Below are 23,838 nucleotides of genomic sequence, written 5' to 3' on the forward strand. Positions count from 1 at the left end.
CGACAAGTTTTCCACGCCACAAAAATACAATACTAATATTATACAATCGTATTGTATTGCACTAATAATATTATAACATATGATTAGCGGGCATGGCCACATTGACATATTATATTGTTTTATTATCCAATTATCGCATATAAATACATTTTCAAAGTGTTTTTTTTTTTTTTTTTTACTTTGACTAGTTTAAAAACATATTATAATTATTAAAGTACTAGCTTCCGTTTTTATGTAAGTTAAGTCACGGATATACAATATTTTTAACAATAATTGACCATAACTTTTGTGTAAATAATATTGTTACGCGGTAGTTACTACGTAACGTATTAGAATTAGAATATTTTTTTTACGAATTGTTGTTGATTCTATTTATTTTATTCTAATATTTTTAATTGTTTTTTTTTTTTTACATTTATGACACGCATATTTCAATCGATGGTTAAAACCAGTAATTACTCATTTGCTTATTTCTTTTCTTTTTTTTAACTCCGGAATTCTTAGAACTCTTTCTATAGAACGTTTTCTATTGTTTTCTGTCCAAGTGTGTTGTTTAAATATTGTCTTTACACGACATCGTCACTATCAGGATGTATGTGTGTATACTGTTTGTATACATATAATATTGTATATACTATATGGCGTTATACTTTTATATTCCTATCGCAGTGCTTAGGTATAGTTTATTACCTACTTTATGTTATAGAACCCTCTGACACCACTGAATTGATCTCGAATCGTTTATTAAACACATTGTTATGCTCTATTGATAAACAATAGAGTTTTTTCGTTTTCTGAACGTCCGCCGACGATCCAATCGAAAGTTTTGTCCTACCGCGACGACCTTGGGTAGGAAAAAAAATCACAAACAGTGAAAGCCCACCATCACCCACACGCGCTCCTCGTTCATTCGTTCCTATCGTGTTGTTTGGTCTGAGAGGGCGGCCAGGGTTATTTGATGAGCGGTTTTTTTTTTATGCGCAATTCTGCATTAATCGCATTGTTTTTTTCCTGCTTAACCTCATCAACATTGGGCATGATCTCACCTCTCACACAAACACTTGAATATAATGCATACATACACACATCCATGCGCATTGTAAGTAAGAATATACGCAGACATCGGGTCTGTATTACTATTACATAATATAAGATATATATAGTTGATACGCAGTGGGCGCGGGCTGTCCGTCACATGTCCAAGGACTGGATAACCGCGGACGGTTGGCGCTACCCCGTAGTATACGTATAATATTATAATTATAATGTATACGTACGATAATAACTACCCGTGTCGTATAATATGTAATATACCTCGGTAGTAAAGTCAGGTCTACGCGCGGTGTGTTTCCGTGCGATTCGATATGCAAAAAAAAAAAAAAAACATTTATTTTATACGTAATCGCTTCTGCTCGGGCGCAAAGGAACATATTTTAGCACAGACGATTCACCGTATTGTCCGTATTTTACAATGCACGTAATATGTCTATATATATATATATATATACTACGTGCATTGTATATGCAGGAACACGAAGAATTCGTCAAACGATTATCACATCACTCCTACGTGCAGTTTTGTCGAGCAGTTACACCATTGTACTGTATAAGAATCGTTTCCTCACGCCCACAGCGACTTGATTGAATGTGACGTATATTATGATCATCCCGAACGAGGTGCAAACTCGATTAAACAATCGTCTCGACCGGTTTCCTTTTGAGATTCATGGCTTGAAAACTCATTATACTAAATGCATACACATATCTTTATTAATGCATTTTTTCGTAGTTTATAAATTACATTTTATCGTTGTAAACGTTAATTCCAGAATCCAGCAGAGAACGTGTATGAAATCGTTAAAAAGTATAATTATTGTTAAGTGCGTTCGATTTCCATTGGTTTATCATTGATTTACCACCGATAGCTCAATTTATCTGACTTGTAACAACTTGAATACATAAAAAGTATAACATAAATAATATATATATATATGTATACCTTTTGGGTACCTATACTAAAACGAGTGTAAAAGCTGATACTCTAATTTATTTTATGAGTTTACATTTTTACGTACAAAGTTACTTAACGCTTAATAGTGTTTATACATGATATAAATAGTGATCGTTGAAAATGTTCTGGAAATTACAGCAGGATATGTTTATTGACAAAACATTATTATTATTTATTTTTATTCTTTTTGTTAAAAAATTCTTGGGATAATACTTAAAAAGTGTCGTGTATATTCTTTTTTAATTGGAATGTCAATGTCCTATTTCAATCAGATGGTACTTAATGAGCCTCATACTTCATTACATATTATTCTGTGAATTATAAACCATGTTTGTAAAATTTGTGGTCCAACAAAAATCTTACAACCGTATGAAAAGCATATTCTCATTTCTTCTTTTTTATTGTTTTAAATAAAACTTATGTTATTTACGCTTCGGCACACCGGGTCACATGTCTAGTACTCTAGTATTCACGATCGATTAACTTTTAAACATTCTCATACAAAACGCTACTATTCGTTAGTACTTTAGTTTCCTGCTATACTAAACAATTTATATTTTACTATAATTCTAAACAGCCGAAATATTATTATTTTATTACATCAATCTAAACATTAATTATGTAATTTTACTGTTTACGTTTACGTATTTAAAACAAATTAAATATATAATTAATTTTAATATAAATTCAAACACGAATACATGAATCCTATTAAACTACCTTTGACATAGTTTAGTTTTATACATGAACACAGCAAATTAATTATCTAAACAAAAAACAACACAGTTAACATTAAAAAAAAAATTTTAGAATGAAGTATATATTATTGCGGTGAACGTGTATAAATGTGAGTCAATTTAGAATACGTTGAAATAAATTAGTTTTTATGAATAAATATTATGGTTACTTATGAATATAGCTGTAATTAATAATAAGCTATTAACAACTTACTGTAAGCACAATAAGTTTAGATTTTTACTATATTAGGTACTTAAAAATATTTTGTATAAAATATTTGATCGTCTTTTTCACTTTATTTTTTTATTTATACATACAGTAAGTATATCTTGTAAATTAATTCCTTTTAAACAGCTTTCAATACTCTAAAATAAATATGTACTTTGCCGTGACGCACAACACTACTGCAGAATTTTACAACCAGTGATTCCTGATTTAGTGCATATTATTTACGTTAGTATAGTGTATCTTAAACATTGTAAATTATAATGAATGTTCATTCCTTGATTTATTCATTGTGCTTTCATTATGTATTTGCTTAATTTCTGATTTTCAAAACTTTTAAGTAGGTAGGTAAACTAAAATATTATTGTTTAGATATTTATACCATGAAGTAACAATGCTATTAATATATATATTTTTTTTTAATAAGCACCACTTTTTTTTTTTTACTTTAAACTGTTAAGACAGTGATGTTTTGATGATCAGATGAGAATATGAGACAATATTTTTTTTCTCAAAAAATGTTTACAGATCATAAAACGCTATTACATTGATGATATATTTATTACTAAAATTTTTCAATTGCTCAGTTTAATTTAAAGACTATTAAAACCTACCTTCGGGGAGTATAATTTTGCAGAATAACGCATAAATTGCTCGTTCTAATGTCGCTCGTATGTTATAAATACTTGGATTTCGTCGTTATATGCGTATGTCGAATAATGATATACGCTCTTAATAGATGTACGCTGAGAATAGTAATGTGCGCGCGACTTTGTGTGCGCTTGTGTGTGTTTTCCGACTCTCAACCTAAATCCAAAAACAATTACCTTTGGGTTTATTTAGTCTCACGAGCCACATTAACACGCGATTATGCGTACCTACGACTTAACGAGGTTGCGAGCAGATATACCTATATAATATGCAATACATAAACGACGCCGACCGAACGCGCGCGCGCGAGCTAGCTCATTGCGCAATCGCCGCGCATAATAATATATAATAATGTATAAAAAAAAAAACATAAATGTACGCACGGCCGTATATTATGCGTGTGGCGTGCCCCGATCGCAATAACGTCCGATACGATCGCGCGAGTTGTGTGTTACCGCACCGTTCGCTATATTATTATTATTATTATTATTATTGAACATTTATACCGCGCGTGTGTGCGCGAGTTTTTTGTGTCGTTGATTAAAAAAACGGGCGCATATGGGCGATATATTATTATCCACGACGACAAGCCCCGAAGATATATCGTCGTCAGATCACTGTAACATCGGCGTAGGCACCCCGTGATAAAATCGCGTATAATACGTTCGTACATCGCATCGGTCTCGCGGTTCCGTGAGGAGATTGTGTCGTAAGTCTCTGTGTACGGCGTACGGCTTACAATAATAATATTTGTACACCGTATAGTATTTTGATACGTCATAATAGTAATATTATGTAAGATAATAATAATATTATATGTTGCGCCGCACGAGCATTGTCGAGTGGACATCGGCCCCGGCGAAGAGCAGGAGGAGGAGATCAGAAATAAAAAGCCACCGACAGACGAACGGAGCGCCGACCGAGTACGCGAACGGGAACGAATCACTACTATGCGGTACTTAAAACACTATAATTATAATATATGCGACTGCTATTTTATGTAATACTCGATTGGCTTAAATATTATTGAATTAAATTGTATTTTATTACATTGTTTATATAATATATAAGGTATTTGTCGTCGTATTGTTGACGATTAATACGTATGAAAATAAATATAAACATTTTAAATTACATTGAATGTGATTTAAGTTTGAAAACATTTGGTCGATTTGTATGGTACGTGGACATTTAAAAATATATATATATATTTCAATTTTAAACTGGCGATGGTATGGATTAGCCAATTATATACCTACTTTTATAAGATTTTTCTATTATACGGTTTATTATAGAATCGGTTCAAAGAGTTCAAACGACTCACGATCAAACTTTTTTTTCTGTAATTAAATATACAATATATTAAAAATAATTTACACATTTTTTTATCATATTTTAAAATTATACGGTGAATTAAATAAATAATTTTCGAAAGTCTGACAGCGTATTCATCTGTAAAAATATTTTGTTTTCTTACTATAGCAAATACATTTGAGATGAAAAACTGACATAATAATGGTGACCGATAAAAAAATTATATTTATGGCACTAAATCAGGTCTCTAAAAAAAACGTTGAAAAACCTGAAACACCACGTTTAGTATAGGTATTTAATTTTTGAAATATTTTATTTCTACGTGGCACGTACAGTTAGAATATTATATTTAATAAACGTGTATTACGTGTGGTTTAATTTAAAAAAAAAATGACCATGTCTTCAATATTTGGCGACCAACGCCCAATTTTGGGTTTAAATCGATTATTTAGGAAAACATAGAATGTTATACTCACTATTCCACTATAGTTAAATGTGTATTGCATTTATTATATATTTATTTATATTTTATATAAGTATTATTATTATGACGTTTTGAAATTTGAAAGTACGTTGAACTTTAAAATCGACATTATCATAATATTATTATTATTTATATGGATATGATTTGAGGTGTACTATTTTTATATCAATTCGCAAATTTCGATAATAATTTACTCATGCGTATTGTATATACATAATATACTGCACATATAAAATATAATATAATATTATATTTTAATATACTCGAAATGATTTCGATATAAAATTACTACATCTGCAGCAACAGCTCGTATAGTGCCCCGCGGTGGTCTTTTACCGAACGTGATCTTTTGACATTTATCCCGATCGTATGTTATATATATATATATACACACACAGTGACGGCCGCCGTAGTGTAGAATCCTAAGCGCACGAGCAACAGCAGCAGCCCTCGAGCAAGTCGTTTTTTGGTATGTAGAAACCACCGCTCTGATATTTATATACTTAACATAGTATATAATAAATATAAATGTTAGTACGCGGGCCAATTCCGTTATTAATTCACGGCAGCCTTGGGATGATATCACGAACCATTAACACATCTGAGAGTGCGATAGTAATATTATTATAATAACAACAACACGACACTGTCTAGCAGTTGCTATTTTGCTAATAATTACGCCGTCCACTGCCGTATTAATATTATAGTTTTTCAGTAATTCGGTGGCATATTTGAAAGAATAGATTTTCCCCTCACAATTGGGAGTAGGATCTCAATTTTATATTGTTCGTTCATAATATCGTATCCATATTCCGTTTATAACATGGTCCATGTAATAATACAAGTTACAACTGTCAAATGTTTTTTGTTACAGAAAAAAAAAATACAAAAATAATATAGCTAAAAGATAAAACTTCGGATGACAATATTAGTTGAATATTATACTTCAATAATAGTGTAATTTTAAACTGAAAGAACAATTTTTTTAAAGATGTGTAAATAGGTAACTTATTGTACATATTACATTATCGTACAAAGATTAAAATGTATATTATTATTACAAAAAATATCACTACACTTTTTTACAATCCGTTTTCCCCACACTCGCATACTTTCCGTACCACATTCAGCCTAAAAACTAATGAATTATAACATGTCTTATTACAATTCGTATACATCGCTAGTTTTTTATCGTAATTTTTATAGTCATCTGTCGCAAACCACAGTGCTCGTTCCAAGAATGCCTTCCCGCCGAGCGCTTTTTATTGGTAAAAAATATATTGTAATGTACCTCCAGCAGTCAGCATGCATAATAATACCTGCGACGAGGCATCTCCAAAAATTTAATAACCACCGTCCGACGCGGCCATCGATATAACACGCATGTACCTATAAAAATATATATATAATATGTTTACGTATTAAATATGCGTATATTACAGCGGAGGCTGCCGACGTTATGGTAACAATATTATGGTGTGCGTGCGCCGGCCGCGGAGTATAAATAAATAATAATAAATCGAGTTCGATTTAGACTGCACAATCTCTGGAGAACCGGACACGCCGCTCGTACGGGCCGTCAGGTTGTATTAAATTTGAAAACCACCGGTGATCGCAATCGATGCGGCGCGTTTCTAGTCCGGTACGGATTAAATAATAATAATAATATTCCGGTCCGTCCCCTCGTCGTGGAACTGTTTCGTTTGTGCGTCTATCCACGTGGATTATCGATGTACAGAGTAATATCGTATACAGTCGTCACACATCATTCTTTCTTAATCGGAAAATGTTGAATTAAGAATATTTCAAAATTCGACGGGCAATCGAATACATTATGGATAAAAATATAATATGTAAATTTAGAATATTTCAAGTCTATTTAATCTATTTAACTGCTAATATAAACTGATAAACATTTTCCCGTCCTTTTTATGTCTATTGGTACACTTCACGTACGTCTCGACTAGGTAGATACTCAGTACCCAGCTACGGCGATTTAAATTATTGCGGACACTTTGTGATTTATTTAATGGCATGATAATTGTATTAATAAGTATTAATAACTGTAATTCCAAATCATAATATAATAGGTATAATACATTTATTAATATATATAATAATATTATATTGATTTACTATCGATTATCGATGTTTGATTTATAAGAATATTGTCGATTCGGTATATTTCATAAAAGAGCAGTTTGAGTGGATTTGTAGGGTTCAAAAAGACGTTTAATATCTTACACATAGTAATACGCTAATGAGTCCAGGTATTTTATTTGCATACTGAGTACCTATTTCAGTTTAAAATTGAAGAAAAAAGAAAAGATTAAAGTCGCTAGTTTTCTTTTTTTATACTTTCTTATTTCTTTAATATAATTTTATCAGATCATTATTCATAAATTTGATAATGTATATATAATACATTTGTTTTATACTACACTAACATAATAACTATTTATTTTATTTATGTCTTTACCAATTATTCTGCAGATAAATCATTTTTTTCTAATCGGAAAATATGGTATTATATGGAGTCAGTAATTTTTTATAACCCCAACAGATTTTGTTGGCTCCGTCAAGTAGGCTACTAAATAAGTAACGAGAGTTTATCTGCGTTTGACTTGAAATATAATTTAAACACTAGATTGGGTCAACTTTCTTACGATAGACGCTCAATTTCTGTATAATATTTAACAAAGTATACCACCACAACCAACGTATGCGTCACAACTCATAAGAACAGTCGTGGAAAAAATCACAGTCGTTTGAGATCTTATCGTATTATATACTTAATGACTAATATATATACTTATAAATAGCTGCAGTTTCGCTGTAATGTATATTTTTTTTATCGATTTATTATTATTATTATTTTAACAACACGCCAACACTGCAATTCCAGTCGAACGCGATGCTACGCTAGCTAATTGCTATTTTTCTCAACTACCCCGGGTCCAGATGTGTACGTCTGGTGGCTAATATAATATATAATATATTTCTTTTTCCACTCTCGAGATCTTTCATCCCCACTCTCTCTCTCTCAAAAAAAAAAAAAAAATAACAATAATAATATCGATATATATAATCTGAGATTGGAACTTTGAGCATTTTCATAATATATTATATAAGAAATATATTAATTGATTTTATTTCTAAATATAAATAATGTATATTTATTAAGAGTTTTTATAAATACATATAAATTAATTAATTAGTAATGCATTCCATCATTTTTTCATCAACTACCCTTTTTTTTCGGTCTCTGTACGTTATATTATTATATGAATTGTAGTTTATTTTCTACTCTTTTTAATTTCGTAACTATCGTATTAATAATAAAATAATAAATTATATTACATCACGAACACAGTAGAAACTAAAGTGTTTTTAAGTCTGAAAACCTTAAATTTAAAGATCTCAAAAGTGTAATATTAAGATATACAATATAGGTACACGCATAGATTTTAAATTAATTTAATTTAATTAACGTATAATTATCGTACTATCTAAAATTGTTGCATGTTAAGTTATGTAACCATCAAAACTAATTCAAGTCTTACATTTAATATATCATTGAGTATATATGAATATATAACATAGATATTAAATATAAACCTATTACCTATATGATGTGTATATTTTATGTAAATGAATAGTTAAAAAAACATTCATGACGTTTCAATTGTAATTAAAACTGTTGATCAATTTAAGTGAGAATATAATAAAGAGCTAAAAAAAAAACGCCGCTATAACTAGTATTTGGACATTTTGGACCAAATAAAAACCGGGAAAGATCGGGATGCTAATCTTTCCGGCGTGTCAGAGCCTCGACTGCGTTTTATGACCCTTACAGCCAGGCACTGCTAACGAATCCACTAACAACGTGGAATTAGTTATCGCGACTGTCCGTCAATATATTTAAACCGTAAATATCGTAATACTATTTTACATTGGTCAGTCATTTAAAGTAAAATTATTGGCTGACAATCGGATGGTGCAATGAAGTGGACGTTGTAAAAACTATCAGCTGCATCACAGTTATCCTTTAAATCCAACTAAAAGAAAAAACATCGCGGTCATCCACTCGCGACCAACGTAAACCCAAATGATATGGACGATAGTCGCCTCGACCCACGGTCTACGTATTGTACACACTCGCGCGAACGGGTAATTAATTCGGTCAGTCAGTCGTGAATCAAACCGTTTTCTCGGCGATTATGTATCAATCATAAAGTGGTGGAGTATAATGCGTAGCTAGTATCACACGTTGCGAGAAGGAAGCAAATTTACTACTACGCTTATGTGAAAAAAGAATTGTTTTATTCTCGCCAAAGACTATCCAAGCGTACTAATCTTTTTAATATCGTTAATTTATTTTAAGACTTAAAATATTCACTGTTATTAAATTACTGCCCATAAATTATTATTTTTAGATTCTGAGCCGAGCGATGAATTTATAGATTTTACAATGACGCATGATTTTATGTTTTTGTGTCTAGGGATACTTTTAATATTAAAAAAAAAACGCCTAGATTTTCAACTCTGAGTGTGGTTTTTTGTTGTAATTTGGATCTCGTTTTTTTTTTTTTTTTTAGAGAAGCGTCAATAGTAAATAATTCTCAGTAGTATTCAAAATAATTGTGATGAATGACAAAAAATAGTACAAGTATTTATTAAAGTTTTTATATTATTACTAAAATAATATTTTTTTTTCTATAACCTTAGTTACCGAGTTAGCTCAGAATCATTTTTCTTCGTTTGCTATGATTTATCATTTAAATCAAATTTAACATATGTGTTACAGTGACCTACACAAGTATGAGGTACACTTAACACCTATTATGCACACTAGAGTAGTTACCTACTTGACGGATTTTTAATGTTACCACTTAAAAATAATTATTACAGTGCTGAGGGGAGCGGTGATCGTCCCCATAGTTATCTCGAAACCACCATTAGGTTTGGTTAATTATAAATTACAATTACCAACAAATCAAAAAAATTATATTTAAAAAGACATTTTGAATTAATTGTTTAGTGATTTTATAGTAGAACATATTATTTATTTTTTTTTATTCCAAGTAGGTATATTTTCATGCTGAATGCGCCAAAGATTTTTTTGTTCACTTTGTCTCTACTCAATTTTAAAACTATTTTTAACAAGCATATGATTACCACTTACTGGCTATGACGATGATATTCTCGTAGCGGACTTGCGGCGCCACATTTTTCCCATGTACGATTTTACAATACCCCGTCATAATAATCATATATAGTTTATTATTATTATTATTTTATCGTTTAATGTGAGACCGACGTGAGCGTATTCTCCACACATGCGCCCGGTCGGTCAGACGTCGTGGACCGCGCGCGCCGCAATGCATATAGTACTGTTCGTAAAGAAACTGTTACTCTGCGTCCGCGGTAATTACTAATAATTACGCTTATTTTACGATTATTGTTGTTTCCCGACATCAACCGTACGTAGCTGCAGTTTGCCAGTTAAACGATCGTATACTGTTATACTGCACACGTCTATAATAGGTTACAGGTACAGGTATATTTTAGATACACGATGTGATGGGTATACAGTCCGACTGCCGCAGCCGGTTGAGCGGAAACGCCACAGCCGATTGTACAATATCGTGTAGGTATGTATAATAATAAACGATACTACGAATATGTACAGGTTAGGTTAGGTATATAAAAACACTTTAAACTTGAGAGGACACTGCGCTGACATGTTTTGTATCGTCTTGGTGTCTCGCGAGTCACGTGTGCAGCAAAAAACCGTTGTAGGAAATAAAACACGTCCACTCGTAAACCTATTATGGGGATAGTGGCCAGCGTGCGATCTAATGTATTACAGAATACAGTGTTAACAAATGTTAACGCGAAACATAAATTAGAATAAATAGTACGTTGTCAAAAGAATTTGATAATAAAAACTCAACTGTTCGGATTAAGCTTGTTTAAAACTGCACATTTCAAAACGATATAAATCATAACGTTGGTAAATAATACATCAATTATGGTTGTCGCTTCAGCGTGTGTATTTTAAGATGATACTTTGATCACTAAACGCAGTGTTCACCGAGTTTGTGTTAAGCTTAGACATAGCTGTATATCATAATAACCACTCCTGATGTAATGAAAATAGGCTCGACAACATTATTTTTGAGAGAAGTATCTATTATTTTGGTTTTGGTCCCTAGACAACCGTTGTTACTTCTCCTCCCGCTGCGATTATCGCGGACTGCCGCGGGACCACATTTGTAACCTGAAACGGTCTGTAAACGCTTGGAAGATTTTATTTCAATTACCTGCGATTATTTATTTCCACCTATTCTCGCGTGATCAAGCTAGTATATCTAAATACTTATGGTTATTCGGCATAATTGTATTATTATAATGCCTCTTTTACTGTCTTAATCTCCGTTGAGAGAATCCCGTGCTTATAAATAGATTTTATAGCTACGATAATTAATGTAATACATTATTTTAATAATATAATTCCTATAAACAAAAAGGTAATAATTGGTCTTGAAAATATTCTCTTTGGTAATTATGACCATGGAAATATTATATTCTCTGCGCGCGTCGTCACTACGTGTAAATCTGTATCTACGCATATTGCGTTATCTTCCGTCGTAGTCATACTTGCGTTTAAACGATTATCGGGCGCCCTTTACTATAACGATATTCACTCGCTTTACCATCATTCAGTCAGAAAATGACGAGCATTACACTGTGAATTCCGTAATTCAGTGATGTCGCGTCTCAGCAGTGCATAACGCAATACCATGTACGCTCGCTGTGAAGATACATCAGTGGCGACGGCGGATGCTCTTTGTGAGGGGAAAAAAAACAAATAATTTGCTCTTCCGTATAAAGCGCACGCTTACTGTAGGTATACAGGCACTATTGTTAGGTGCAAAGGGATGTCTCGTCGAGTTGGTACAAGAGGTATTAATGGTTATACATTATTTACTACGTGTGCGTTTTTTTAATTATTTGTCATACTGTGTCGATGTGTACGCCTTTCCATATAATTACAAATTTTCAATTACACGCATGATTGCATTCATTTAAAATAAATATGTTCTGTAGGCGATTGGGAAATAACATAATACAGGTACATGGTATATGAACCGAAATCAATAAGCTTGTGACGTTTCAAGAAAAATAAGGCTAACCTAACCTTGTTGGCCGTCTCACATATTTTGTAAATAACGAGAAAGATGAATAAATCAAATAACGAACGACAATCAAATACAGTAAACAAATGAGTTAGAAAAATGGATGGCTCGCGGCCCCGAATATATAATAACAATATATATAAATCAGTTGTAAACATTATACACACGTTCCGCCCAATTTACCTTTATTCATATTATATATTTTTAACGATAAATCTATCATAATAATATTGGTTGGCGTGAAAATCGCGTGTGAATTACTGACATAGTTTCTTCAACGGTATATAATTTGAGCAATACCTATAATAGGGTGGTGTGTAATAACTAATAATATACCACATTACGCGCTTGTGATATAATAATGATGATCACTGTAAGTAGGTGTACCTGCTACTTGTGTACACATTTTCGGGATACGACTGGACCATTTTTTGGCGGCCCACATTATTTATACTACATTATTTCACCTCTTCGCGGATTATACAATATTATCGTACGCACGCGCGTACTATAGTATAGTAATACTTACTATTCAGTTCTCGCAGCGATTTTCGCGATAGCGTGGCGGCGGTTCGCAGTTCGCACGACCAAAGTCCTGCGCGACCACCGGGTCTATGTATCGCGTGTTATCGTATACATCGTACTGTGCACTGTGCACTCGTAAGTCGTATGTAGCAAATCGGATTTCCGTCAATCCACCCGCGGTGCACCGTTTTATCGTCAGACGAAATCGGCGTGTGTTTTTTTTTCTTTTTTTTTTACCATTATTTTCACTTTTCTCGACCACGGGGCACGACTATATTATATATTACGCGCTCGTCTCGCGCACGATGCAATTACGCGCGGCGGTGGTTGTCCACGAACATCGTCCCTACCGTATAATAATAATATATGTTATTACGCTGCACCGTACGTGTATCATGTGTATTTGCGTGAAAATGACAACAGCTCCCGTGAGACCCGTAAAACATTTCGCGGGTGGTCTACCGTACTGCGTGTATGTGTAAATTGAAATTCGGACGAAGATCCGACGGCAGAGTGTAATCATATTTCGTGTACCTACACAACTACGAATACTGACGTGGTATTAGTATATTATTGCATACCTACGATAGCGTTCCTATATAATACCGGGACTATTATACATCTCACGAGGAGAAATTTTCCGGTTCCGAAATGAAAGTCTTAAGGAAATTCTACGAATCGGTCAGAAACGTCCTTCGACCTTTTTTCTTCAGATATCGAAACTATGTGGTTTTAGATGGATAACACAATACAACAAAACGAAGGGTGTGGAATCGAAGTGTGGGACCCATAACCCTACATAGTATATTATAGTATGCCAATTAAATATTCACAAAGGCTACAAAAGATCTATCGATCAAAAAAATAAAAACGTGTTATAGTATATGACATGGTCCCGTTGCGTGACGGAGTGAATGAAAAAGCAACAGCGTCAACACACGGCAGCTATAGTATTCTCTGAAGATAATAACATATTACATTTATCCACTATCCTGCCAGTGTTTATTCGTTTAAATCTATTTCGTTCCCTCGCAAACACACAAAAACATAAAAATCTTGGATACAACGTCGCTGATATAACATATTGTATGATTCAAGTTTTTTTTCTTTTTTTGACTTTCACACGCGTTTCAATAATGGCGAAAAAAATCGTATTGGTTCGAGGACTCACGCTCAGCCGAACGGACGTACGTCGTCGTCGCACACACAACGATGACCGATGTGGTTTTCGATGGGTGACCGCAGCAGATAGTACCTGATCTCCGATGAACCGTACAGATATATTATATATAACACTCGTATTATATTATATTTGTGTGTGTGTGTGTGTGTGTGTGTACCTATAGATAGGTAACTGCAGTCTCTGCGTAGAGTGGGTCGTTTGCCCATTGTCCGAATACGAACATGAATATTATTATTATTTTTATTGTTATTGTATATTATGTGCGCGCGCGTATACGGTTCGATGATTGATGCGCGTCGAGGAGTCGTCATTATTGTTTCTGCAAGCGTGATAATATTATGCATGCACTATGCTATATGTACGTATACCGCCCCTGTACCTCTGAAGTTTATCGAACACCGTCAATGTCGTGCGTTCATTATGATTCGGGATTTCTCGATTTCCAATTCGTTATGGATGTAGAAATACAAAGCAGATTAAATACGCATTATGTACCTAATGGTTTTAATTAGAAAAAATTATTTTACATATCTTGAACGAATTTTCAAAGTAAAATTAGGTGTGCATCATGAGCATTTAACAATTTGTATACATATCTATGATATTGTTGGGTAAATTGTTAAAAATAATAGATTTTTTTTAGTTACAATGATGATATGTACTTGTCAAATATTGAATATAACATTATGTTCAATCGTGATAAAATATTTTTATTAGATTATTATATCCCAATCGGATCCTACTGATCTTATAAGTAACAAATTTTAGTGGTGTAATCTTAAACTCTTAGTTTATAACTTTTATCGGATAAATATTATTATAGTTCCAAGTTCCTAAGACGTACCGGTGAAATTATTATTTAGATGTTTTTGTTAAAATCTTAAAACGCATTCGGACGTGTTCTTGTCGAAATCTAATCACGTCAAATACCTTTATACTTAACAATATCATATAATATTATGTAAATACAACGACTGTCGTACGTAACACGATACTTCGTGTGACGAGTAAAGCGATCCGACGCCACTACAAACAATGTATTTTTATTTAAATCGTCCCGTGTAAGATAATATACCGAAATGCGTATACGGTATAACTATGGTACGCTGACCGTTCCGGCGGTAGTAAAAACTCGTAGCAACTCATAAGTTGTATCAGATGGTGTACTTAAATTATGCTCTCATAGTTAGTATTATATTATTTTTATGATATTATTTATTTTATTGTGATTTCGGTCGAAGACCAATTTGTAATTCGACAACTAAAATATTTTTGATAGTTGTACATGAAATAACATATATAAATTTATATATACATATATTAAAAAACTACTATTAAAAAAGTTTATTATCTATTAAAAATTATGCTGAAAAGTTCAAAAACCATAAAACAGGATCAAGTCCCATGATATATATGTATTATATACTAATTATTTATACAGACTATACTGACACAATGACGCACCATATTTTTGTAGACACCTATATATCTCAACAGTTAAATAATATGCGACCATCAGATAAAAATACTCTACCGTTTTTCTTCTTAACATCACAAAAATAAGTAAAATTATGTACATTATATTTTAGGCATTAGCCTATATATATTTACTTTGTGCTCCTAAATCGAAATAAGTTTCCTTAAAGATTTTCATTGTATAATGATCCAGCTTATATTATTTTATTATGTTTTAAATCATAGTTTCTTTTTACGTAGTACAAAGATATTCGATCGTGTGCATCTGATACTCCGACCTGGAACATGGTATCCTGATAGAATTTAGGACGATATACTGTTATTGCACAAATCTGTTTAAATGTTTTACATCAAATATTGTGTTTTCAGCTTTTCCGGCTATCCAAAGATGTATAGAAATAAAATTAGATTTAGTTTTATTTAGTTATGAGTAAAAGTGTGGCCACTCAGACAGTGTACATCATAATATTATCAGTTATTGTAAAGCGCCAAAGTGGTAGCGGCTTATATATATATATATATACGCATGTCACATACATTATACTTAATAATAACATTTTTACTTGAACATTTATTTATGAAGGGAGTCAACCAACGTTTTTGGTGAAATCAATTTTATAAAAAAAAAATAAATAATTTTTAGATGACCCATCGATTATTAGTTTTAAAGAGTCGACCATACCCATAGTAATTATTCCTTGTTAATGTTATTTTTATCCTATGAAAATTAAAATTGTATAATTTAAAATCTTTTACAAACAAACGTCGAACTTCGTTAAAAATTATATGAGAAGTACATAATATTATCTTCGTCGGTCAGTATCATTTGCATGGTTATTACCTCCACGTGTGTAATACAGCATCGTTTTTTTTTTCATATAATCTACAAAAATATATACTGCATATTTATTTGTTTGTTATTTATTATTTTTTTTTTATCAATAAAATGTCATATACATACCTTCCTATGAACGGACACGTTGTTAAAGGGAAATTATATAATATTATATATAATAGAGTTGACTGATTCGTTGTTGACATTGTGTAGGTAAAAGGTATGTATGTGCAAATTTTAATGTCGTCATTAAGTCGCGTGATCTTCCGTGACATAATTTTAAAGATACGTTTGTTGCAGACAATTGTGCTTATTTGTACGTCGTCAGGAGTAGTCAAAACATCAATCCATCAATTTTAAATAACTGTTGTGTTTGGTTTTTTTTTTTATTATCATTATTATATTAGAGGTACCTACTTGCGCGTTTAAAACGGCACGCCAACCAAATGGTTTTTTTTCCTCGTTCATTTATGTTTCAATAATTATATGATTTGTATATAAGACGCTACGACGTGATTTCACTAAATACAGAGTACGTTCCTTATCGTTGGTAAAAGCTATTAGTGAATTTGAGTTTTTTTCTCATGGCAATAATTTTGGGTTCAGTATACACATAGGATGTGTACACACATTTTATGTAATATATATCATATATCCTGTAGGTATTATTAAAGTTTTCACATAACGCTCACTATAGAAAAAAACCTTAACTAGTTAAGAAATAACTTTTTTTTTTTTTTACAAACTAGAATTTATTTTATAAATATACTTATAATAATATCGAACAATCAAGGATACGTAGCGTTGAAAATCGAATTTGTTGCTTAACGTAATATCACTGTCATCACTCTATACAAAACTGCAGTCTTTAGAGTTAGGACACGGATCGCCTGTCACCTCTTTTCTGTCCTAGTCGGAAAAGTCAAAAGTTCACGGTAAAATATGATAGGTATAACGCAGTTACGGTTAAACAATAGCTGATTACACGCAAATTATAAAAGTGTATAATGTATTTGATACATATGCATATCAAATAACATTTTATCCTGCGAAGTAATCGTATACACCTACTGTTTCGACAAATTCGAAAAATCGTTTTCCGACAACATATATGGGTATACATATAATATGTATAATATTATGTACACTGCACCAGTGTACAGTTGTGTTTAAGATCTATTTCTTCATTGTTTCGTACATCCATTATGTATATTATTATTTATGCTCATTATTCATACGACCGTGTAATACGATATTTAATTTGTTCCAAACTTCCCAGCCTTGAAATTAGTTCAGACCATCACTGTAAAAACAAGTCGGGCAACATATCAGAATAATGATTTTGTCTATTTTTGTGCTGCGTCCCAAAATACTACAAAACATGATATAATAATATAAATTACACATACACTAAAAATGACGGGCGATATCATTGACGTGAATGATCAGTCAATCATAAATATTACGTACTATTCGTAACTCTGAACCGATTTCCCAATAATCCTGGATTCGGGAAATAATAAACCTTCGAGCACGTGATCATTGATCTAAAGCGTTATTTTTCACATTATTTGGTGGTACGCAATTAGACATGTGATAAAGTATAAGCAATAATATAGATACAAAAACCAATTAATATTACTCGCAAAAGGTGATTTTACATTACACGGGTAAATTAAAATATACCTTGAGATACAGATGAGTACCTCTTGTAATATTGCATCATCTCACGAATAACTTCATTAATGTAGAGAGACTTTACTGATCAAATATTAAAGGGTACCTTATCGATTATAGGCAGTCCAACAATAATAGTGTATCGATTGTTAACTAAACGGTATAAATATTATGTAGTAGAAATACAATAATAAAGGTACTATGTCAAAATAATTTATTATTATCTATTGATAGCAACAATTTGATATTAGTACAACTTGAATTTTACTATAGATTCTGAAAGCAGCGATAAATATTTACATATTGATTTTATAATTACGTTGTTATTTGATTTAATTTTTTTGTTTATATAGAGGTACGTGATAAGTAGTTGAAAAAGTACTTACAGTTTCAACTTAAAGAATAGTTTTGAACAGATAATTATATATTATAATTTATACTTTAGAGAAGTAAACATTCTCAGTATTTTTTCAAAATAATCGGTACAAGCAAAAATAAAGTTAAAGAAAACCAATTATTTTTACGAAAATCTATTTTTTATCGAAACTAATATTGTTCTTTTGCGAGAGTAACTCAAAAACAAATATCTGTAGATATTTCATATTTGTATTAAATATTTAGGTACTTGATTATTTTCTGTAATAATATAATTTTCAAAATATCTCAAACATTTTTTAGCTATTTATATACATCTGACATTTTCTATTTTATTTAGGTTTTTTTTTTTAAACATTTTAAATTCACTTTGGACGAAATTACATATTTAAACTATGAATAAGGATGGATATTCGTTATTTATAAAACACTATTCGTGTGGAAACAAAACTTTCACATGTTTCATTATATATTATACACATAATAATAATTGTTTTGCGTGTGTGGTAAGGTCACAATATATTTAATAATAATTTTAGCCAATTCAAATATTTCATATTATACTGAGTAATATGTCGTGTTAAACGTATTACCTTAATAAATATCTATGTACAAATAAGTATTTAATTTTGTCCTAAATATATAGGTATACGGACTAGCTAATAAACATTTTTTTTTTTATAAATATATATTTTGATATCGAAATTATTTTGTTCTCAATTATATTATTGAGATTAAAATGTTATTAAAATAACATTTTCATAGAAAATAATACATGATAACACACAAATAATGCATGTTAAAAATAAGGTAACGACAAAACAGTTATTGTTTGATTTAAAATATGTAAACATAAAAAAATTGTATTGTAATCAAATATATAATAACTTTTTACATTGTTTAATTGAATTCGTACAAAAGACAATTTATTTTTTTAAAATCGTACAAAACAATTTAAAAATATTGATCTACTTATACATGTTCCATTCTATAAATAAGAATGTATGCATTGTCCTACTGCAGGAGTAGCTGAGTAACTATATCTTAGGGTATTATAAATATTTATACAATGTATAAGTATATTGTGTAGGTACATAATACTTATATAAAATAAGCTATAACATTCATAACACAAATAAGTCTGATGGTGGTCGTTAAAACATGTAAATCGATTATAATTTTATGAAATACTTAGACCTAGTCGCAGGTTTAATTACACACACGACGTGTATGATTAAACGTCACTATTAATATTTATGCAAAAAAAAATATATAAAAGCTAATAATCATATGGTTTAAGGTCTACATAATTTGTATGTGTGATTTAAAAATTAGCATATTAAAGCTTATCATTATACTTACTTGTTTATTTACTTGTATGTACCTATGTAAACTGCACACTGCACATACTATACATTGGTTTTTTAAAGATTACATCTGTATAATTCTATGCTTCTTAAAAACGTAATTGATATTCCAATTGAGATAGTCGGTTTTATTATCACAAACGTTAGTAATTATTTGTTTGTATAAATGTATGTTATAATTTGTAATTATAGTATATATCTATATTTTTGATTGTATTTACGATAAAGGTAATTCGACTATTAACAGCCACCTATGTAGTTTGTATTTTTTTTTTTTTTTTTTTTAATAAATTCCAAGTAGTATTACTTTAGGTTAGTTTATACCTTAATAAGTTTATAAATGTAAAGAAAAAACATGATGACACCGATTCTCACGAAAACGTACGTTTTCAGTTATTATTTAGTATTTCATAAAATAATATGTGCTTCCGTTTTAATAAATGAGGTATTAAACAAAAATACAGTTTTATTATCTCGAAGCGAACATCTTAAGGCTCACATAATATACAAAATACAACACAGTCACATGAAAATTTACAAAAAAATGTTTCGACTATGACTACCTAAGTATTTCGAACATTTCACTATAAAAAACAATGACTTAGTCTAACGTGTGAAGGTAATAGGTAGGTACTGTTTTTCAATACTTAATAATAACCCACGTCAAGATGTATTATTTGATGAAATATGATTGGTATTTAGTCTTTATATGTACATCATATTATTATACGAGTGTTAATTGTTCAATGAAACATATTGTACATAATATACTTTCTTATTTTATAATTGGTGTAAAAATAATATTTATATCTAATTTTTTATATATATTATATACATATAAATTATAAATTATATCTGTGATATTATTTATTTTATAATTTCGTAATATTGTTTTGAGAATGCGCGTCATGAAAATGCTAATAAATTTTACATTATAGTTCATATGAGTTTTATTAATGGGACTTCGTGATTTTTCTAACAATTACTATTGTTTTAGTAGAAAGCGGAGAGAGAAATGTTTATGTTATTTTTATTTTTTTTTTAAATTAGCGATTTCGTGAATTCGACCAGATGTTCAAATAGAATGGTTAGAAAACCATACAACTGAACACAATGTTGGTTGGGCGATTATTATTACATTAAACTATAAATGAATGTTTAGGGTGATATAGCAAGATGCATAATATAAGTACCTAAGAAAGTTTTCTTGTTTGAATAAAAATGTTTAAATTAAGTAATTTGTTTTTAAACATAAAATTATTGAAATACGAAGTGAATTAACACTGTCCAAATCGACTTCTATTCATTAATTACTGTGAACTTTCTATACGCATATACACTATTTATCATCGTTTTTGGCCGACCCACGCTTAGTATATCTTATACATTTTATTCTTGGACATTACCCTAAAGTCATATTAATAATCCTTATTAAATATATGTCCGTGGGATGGACAAATAAAAATTTCAGAGCGACGGAACTCATAAAATATTATAAATAATTGGCGTTTATCATCTATTCCTGTATATTATTATTTTACATACAGGTAACTATAATTTTTTTTTTTTTTTTTAATACCGATTCTTGCTATTTATTACGATTTGTATTTGATGATGGTACCTACCTATGCACGTGAACTGTATAAATATAATATAAATGCGTACATCAGGTATGTATGATAATATTTTGTTGTATCCCGATTCGTCCTAACTTTTGCGAATAAATATTATAATTTTATGTTTAATTCATGGCATAATTTATGTGGAACAGTGTTGTGAATATATAATTATCTCATACGACTACCTTGCTGCCGATATTACATTATATGATTACACACGTCAATATAAATACTCGACGTCTGTAACATCATAAGCATTGGGAGTTAAAGAATAAACAAAGACTATACTAAATGCAATTTTTTGCTCATATTCGATCTTAAAATGTGTGATAACAGTTTGAACATTTGTCTGTAGTTATACGGTATCATTTGTTTTATACAACTAGCGGTTTTAAAATAAATATCACTATTTACCGGCGTAAATTTATTTTTAAAATTGAATTGGAATTTAAGACAAAGTTTATTTAATACTTTGACTGTTGTATTCAAAACATGAATTTAATTATTTATTTATCATTTATATATCTATGTACTGTTTAAAGTGATGGTTATGGAGTCGACGGGTTTCAATGAAAAACAAAGAAGACAAAGACATATTGTACAATTTATATTATTACAAATTTATTGTAAGAACAACAAAGTTTTCAAAAAATAAATAATATGTGGTTATAGAAATTTTTCTACCATATTAACTAAAATATGCTAATAATTTTATTTTATCGATAATAATCTTGTGTTTTTTTGGTTGTTTCGAAAAATAATGAGTGTAAAACTGTATTATAATCTGTACAAGAGAAATTACAGGCATTATTTTTAATAGTATAATAATAACTCCAACCCATGAGTTTAAGAAAATTATAGGTCCATGTAAATTTATCTCTATTTTAACTTTCCCCCAGAATTAATTCCGTGTATGCGAAGCCAGTAGTCTATGTATTATTTTTCGTAATAACCCTAAATTTAAATTATGAAAATTATGGATTCCCGTAAACTTATTTCCATTTTAGTTTCCTTGTAACCCCACGTGTGTGTAGAAACCGATGGTCGATGTATTTGAAGTATCTAAAATCTAAATAATGTTTTTTGATTTTGATTTATTTATATTTGCTTAATAAATTAACATTTTCCATAGGCTTATAAAATATATAAACCATAAATCATTGTTGGTTTAATAACTGGACGCCTAATAAAGCTTATGCAAATCATAGATTTTTATGATTTCGAAGAAATTTCATACGCATATAATAGAATGATTATGTGCTTATTCCATTTAATAACCTATAAGCCGTTAAAAGATAATTTTATTTAATAGTAGAATCTTAACGAAATAACTACATACATATTGTATGGAAAGAAAAAGAAAAATATAATTAGTATAATATGATTATTACATTGTTTTGACGTTAATATATTTTACGACAGCTGCCATCAGACGTATATTAATTTATATACACGTTGGTTTTGATCACTTGATCAATCAATAGAGTATACTGTAACTAATTTTGTATTCATTGAGCATTAGATATTCTGTAGGTTTGACATTTTATTATAATGCAAGCGTCGTTGCTTGTTTCCTATACGTCTCTAAGCTATTGAAAATAATAATAATACGCGTTAGTATTGTTCGTACCATAGGTCGTCGGAAATAACAATAAATGATATTATATGAACCTTATTGGCACGGAAGCTGCTTCAAACGCTCTTCGAGCCACAGATGACCTGAAACAGCATCGACCATGCATGTTCCCGACGGATGCAGGTCAGGTTATACCTACCCACAATGTATACAATAAGCCTAACCACATTATGTATATTATTGTATATTTGTGTATATTATATACGTATCGTTAGATACAAGTACATGAAATATATACCTTCAGAGGTCATCAAATCACGACTCCAGATATATCTATGAACATTATTCGTGTATAAGTGAATAAAAACTTTTACTACCGGTCACCGGCAGTAACAGAGTTCAATATTTTTCCTTACTTTTTAAAATAATTTCGTGTCTAATTAAGATACCTGCAGCAATATTCTATTGTTGCGGGCAATAAACAAAGCGTCTAAGAGAAAAGAAAATCGTGAGTATATTATAAATCGTATCTATGATATCATTATAATTTTTAGTTAGTTTTACGGCGTGGTCTTAAAGT

At 30.6% G+C, this 23,838-nt stretch overlaps 1 protein-coding gene across 2 annotated transcripts in view; it reads left to right on the forward strand.

Annotated features, from left to right (window-relative positions):
- The window catches only part of LOC113560971 (calpain-1 catalytic subunit-like), an 86,848-nt gene that overhangs the window by 12,799 nt on the left and 50,211 nt on the right, over positions 1–23,838 (forward strand). Inside the window, exon 1 of one of the 2 annotated variants that reach the window (XM_026967120.1) lies at positions 4,427–4,580. The exons of the other annotated variant lie outside the window; for it this stretch is intronic. Within the exon in view, the coding sequence (XP_026822921.1) occupies positions 4,442–4,580 (139 nt within the window). The 5' untranslated portion in view covers positions 4,427–4,441. Of the gene's footprint in view, positions 1–4,426; positions 4,581–23,838 lie in introns of those variants that run through there. 2 annotated transcript variants of the gene reach the window in all.

Source organism: Rhopalosiphum maidis, chromosome 1 (assembly GCF_003676215.2).
Source record: "Rhopalosiphum maidis isolate BTI-1 chromosome 1, ASM367621v3, whole genome shotgun sequence".
Classification (NCBI taxonomy): domain Eukaryota; kingdom Metazoa; phylum Arthropoda; class Insecta; order Hemiptera; family Aphididae; genus Rhopalosiphum; species Rhopalosiphum maidis.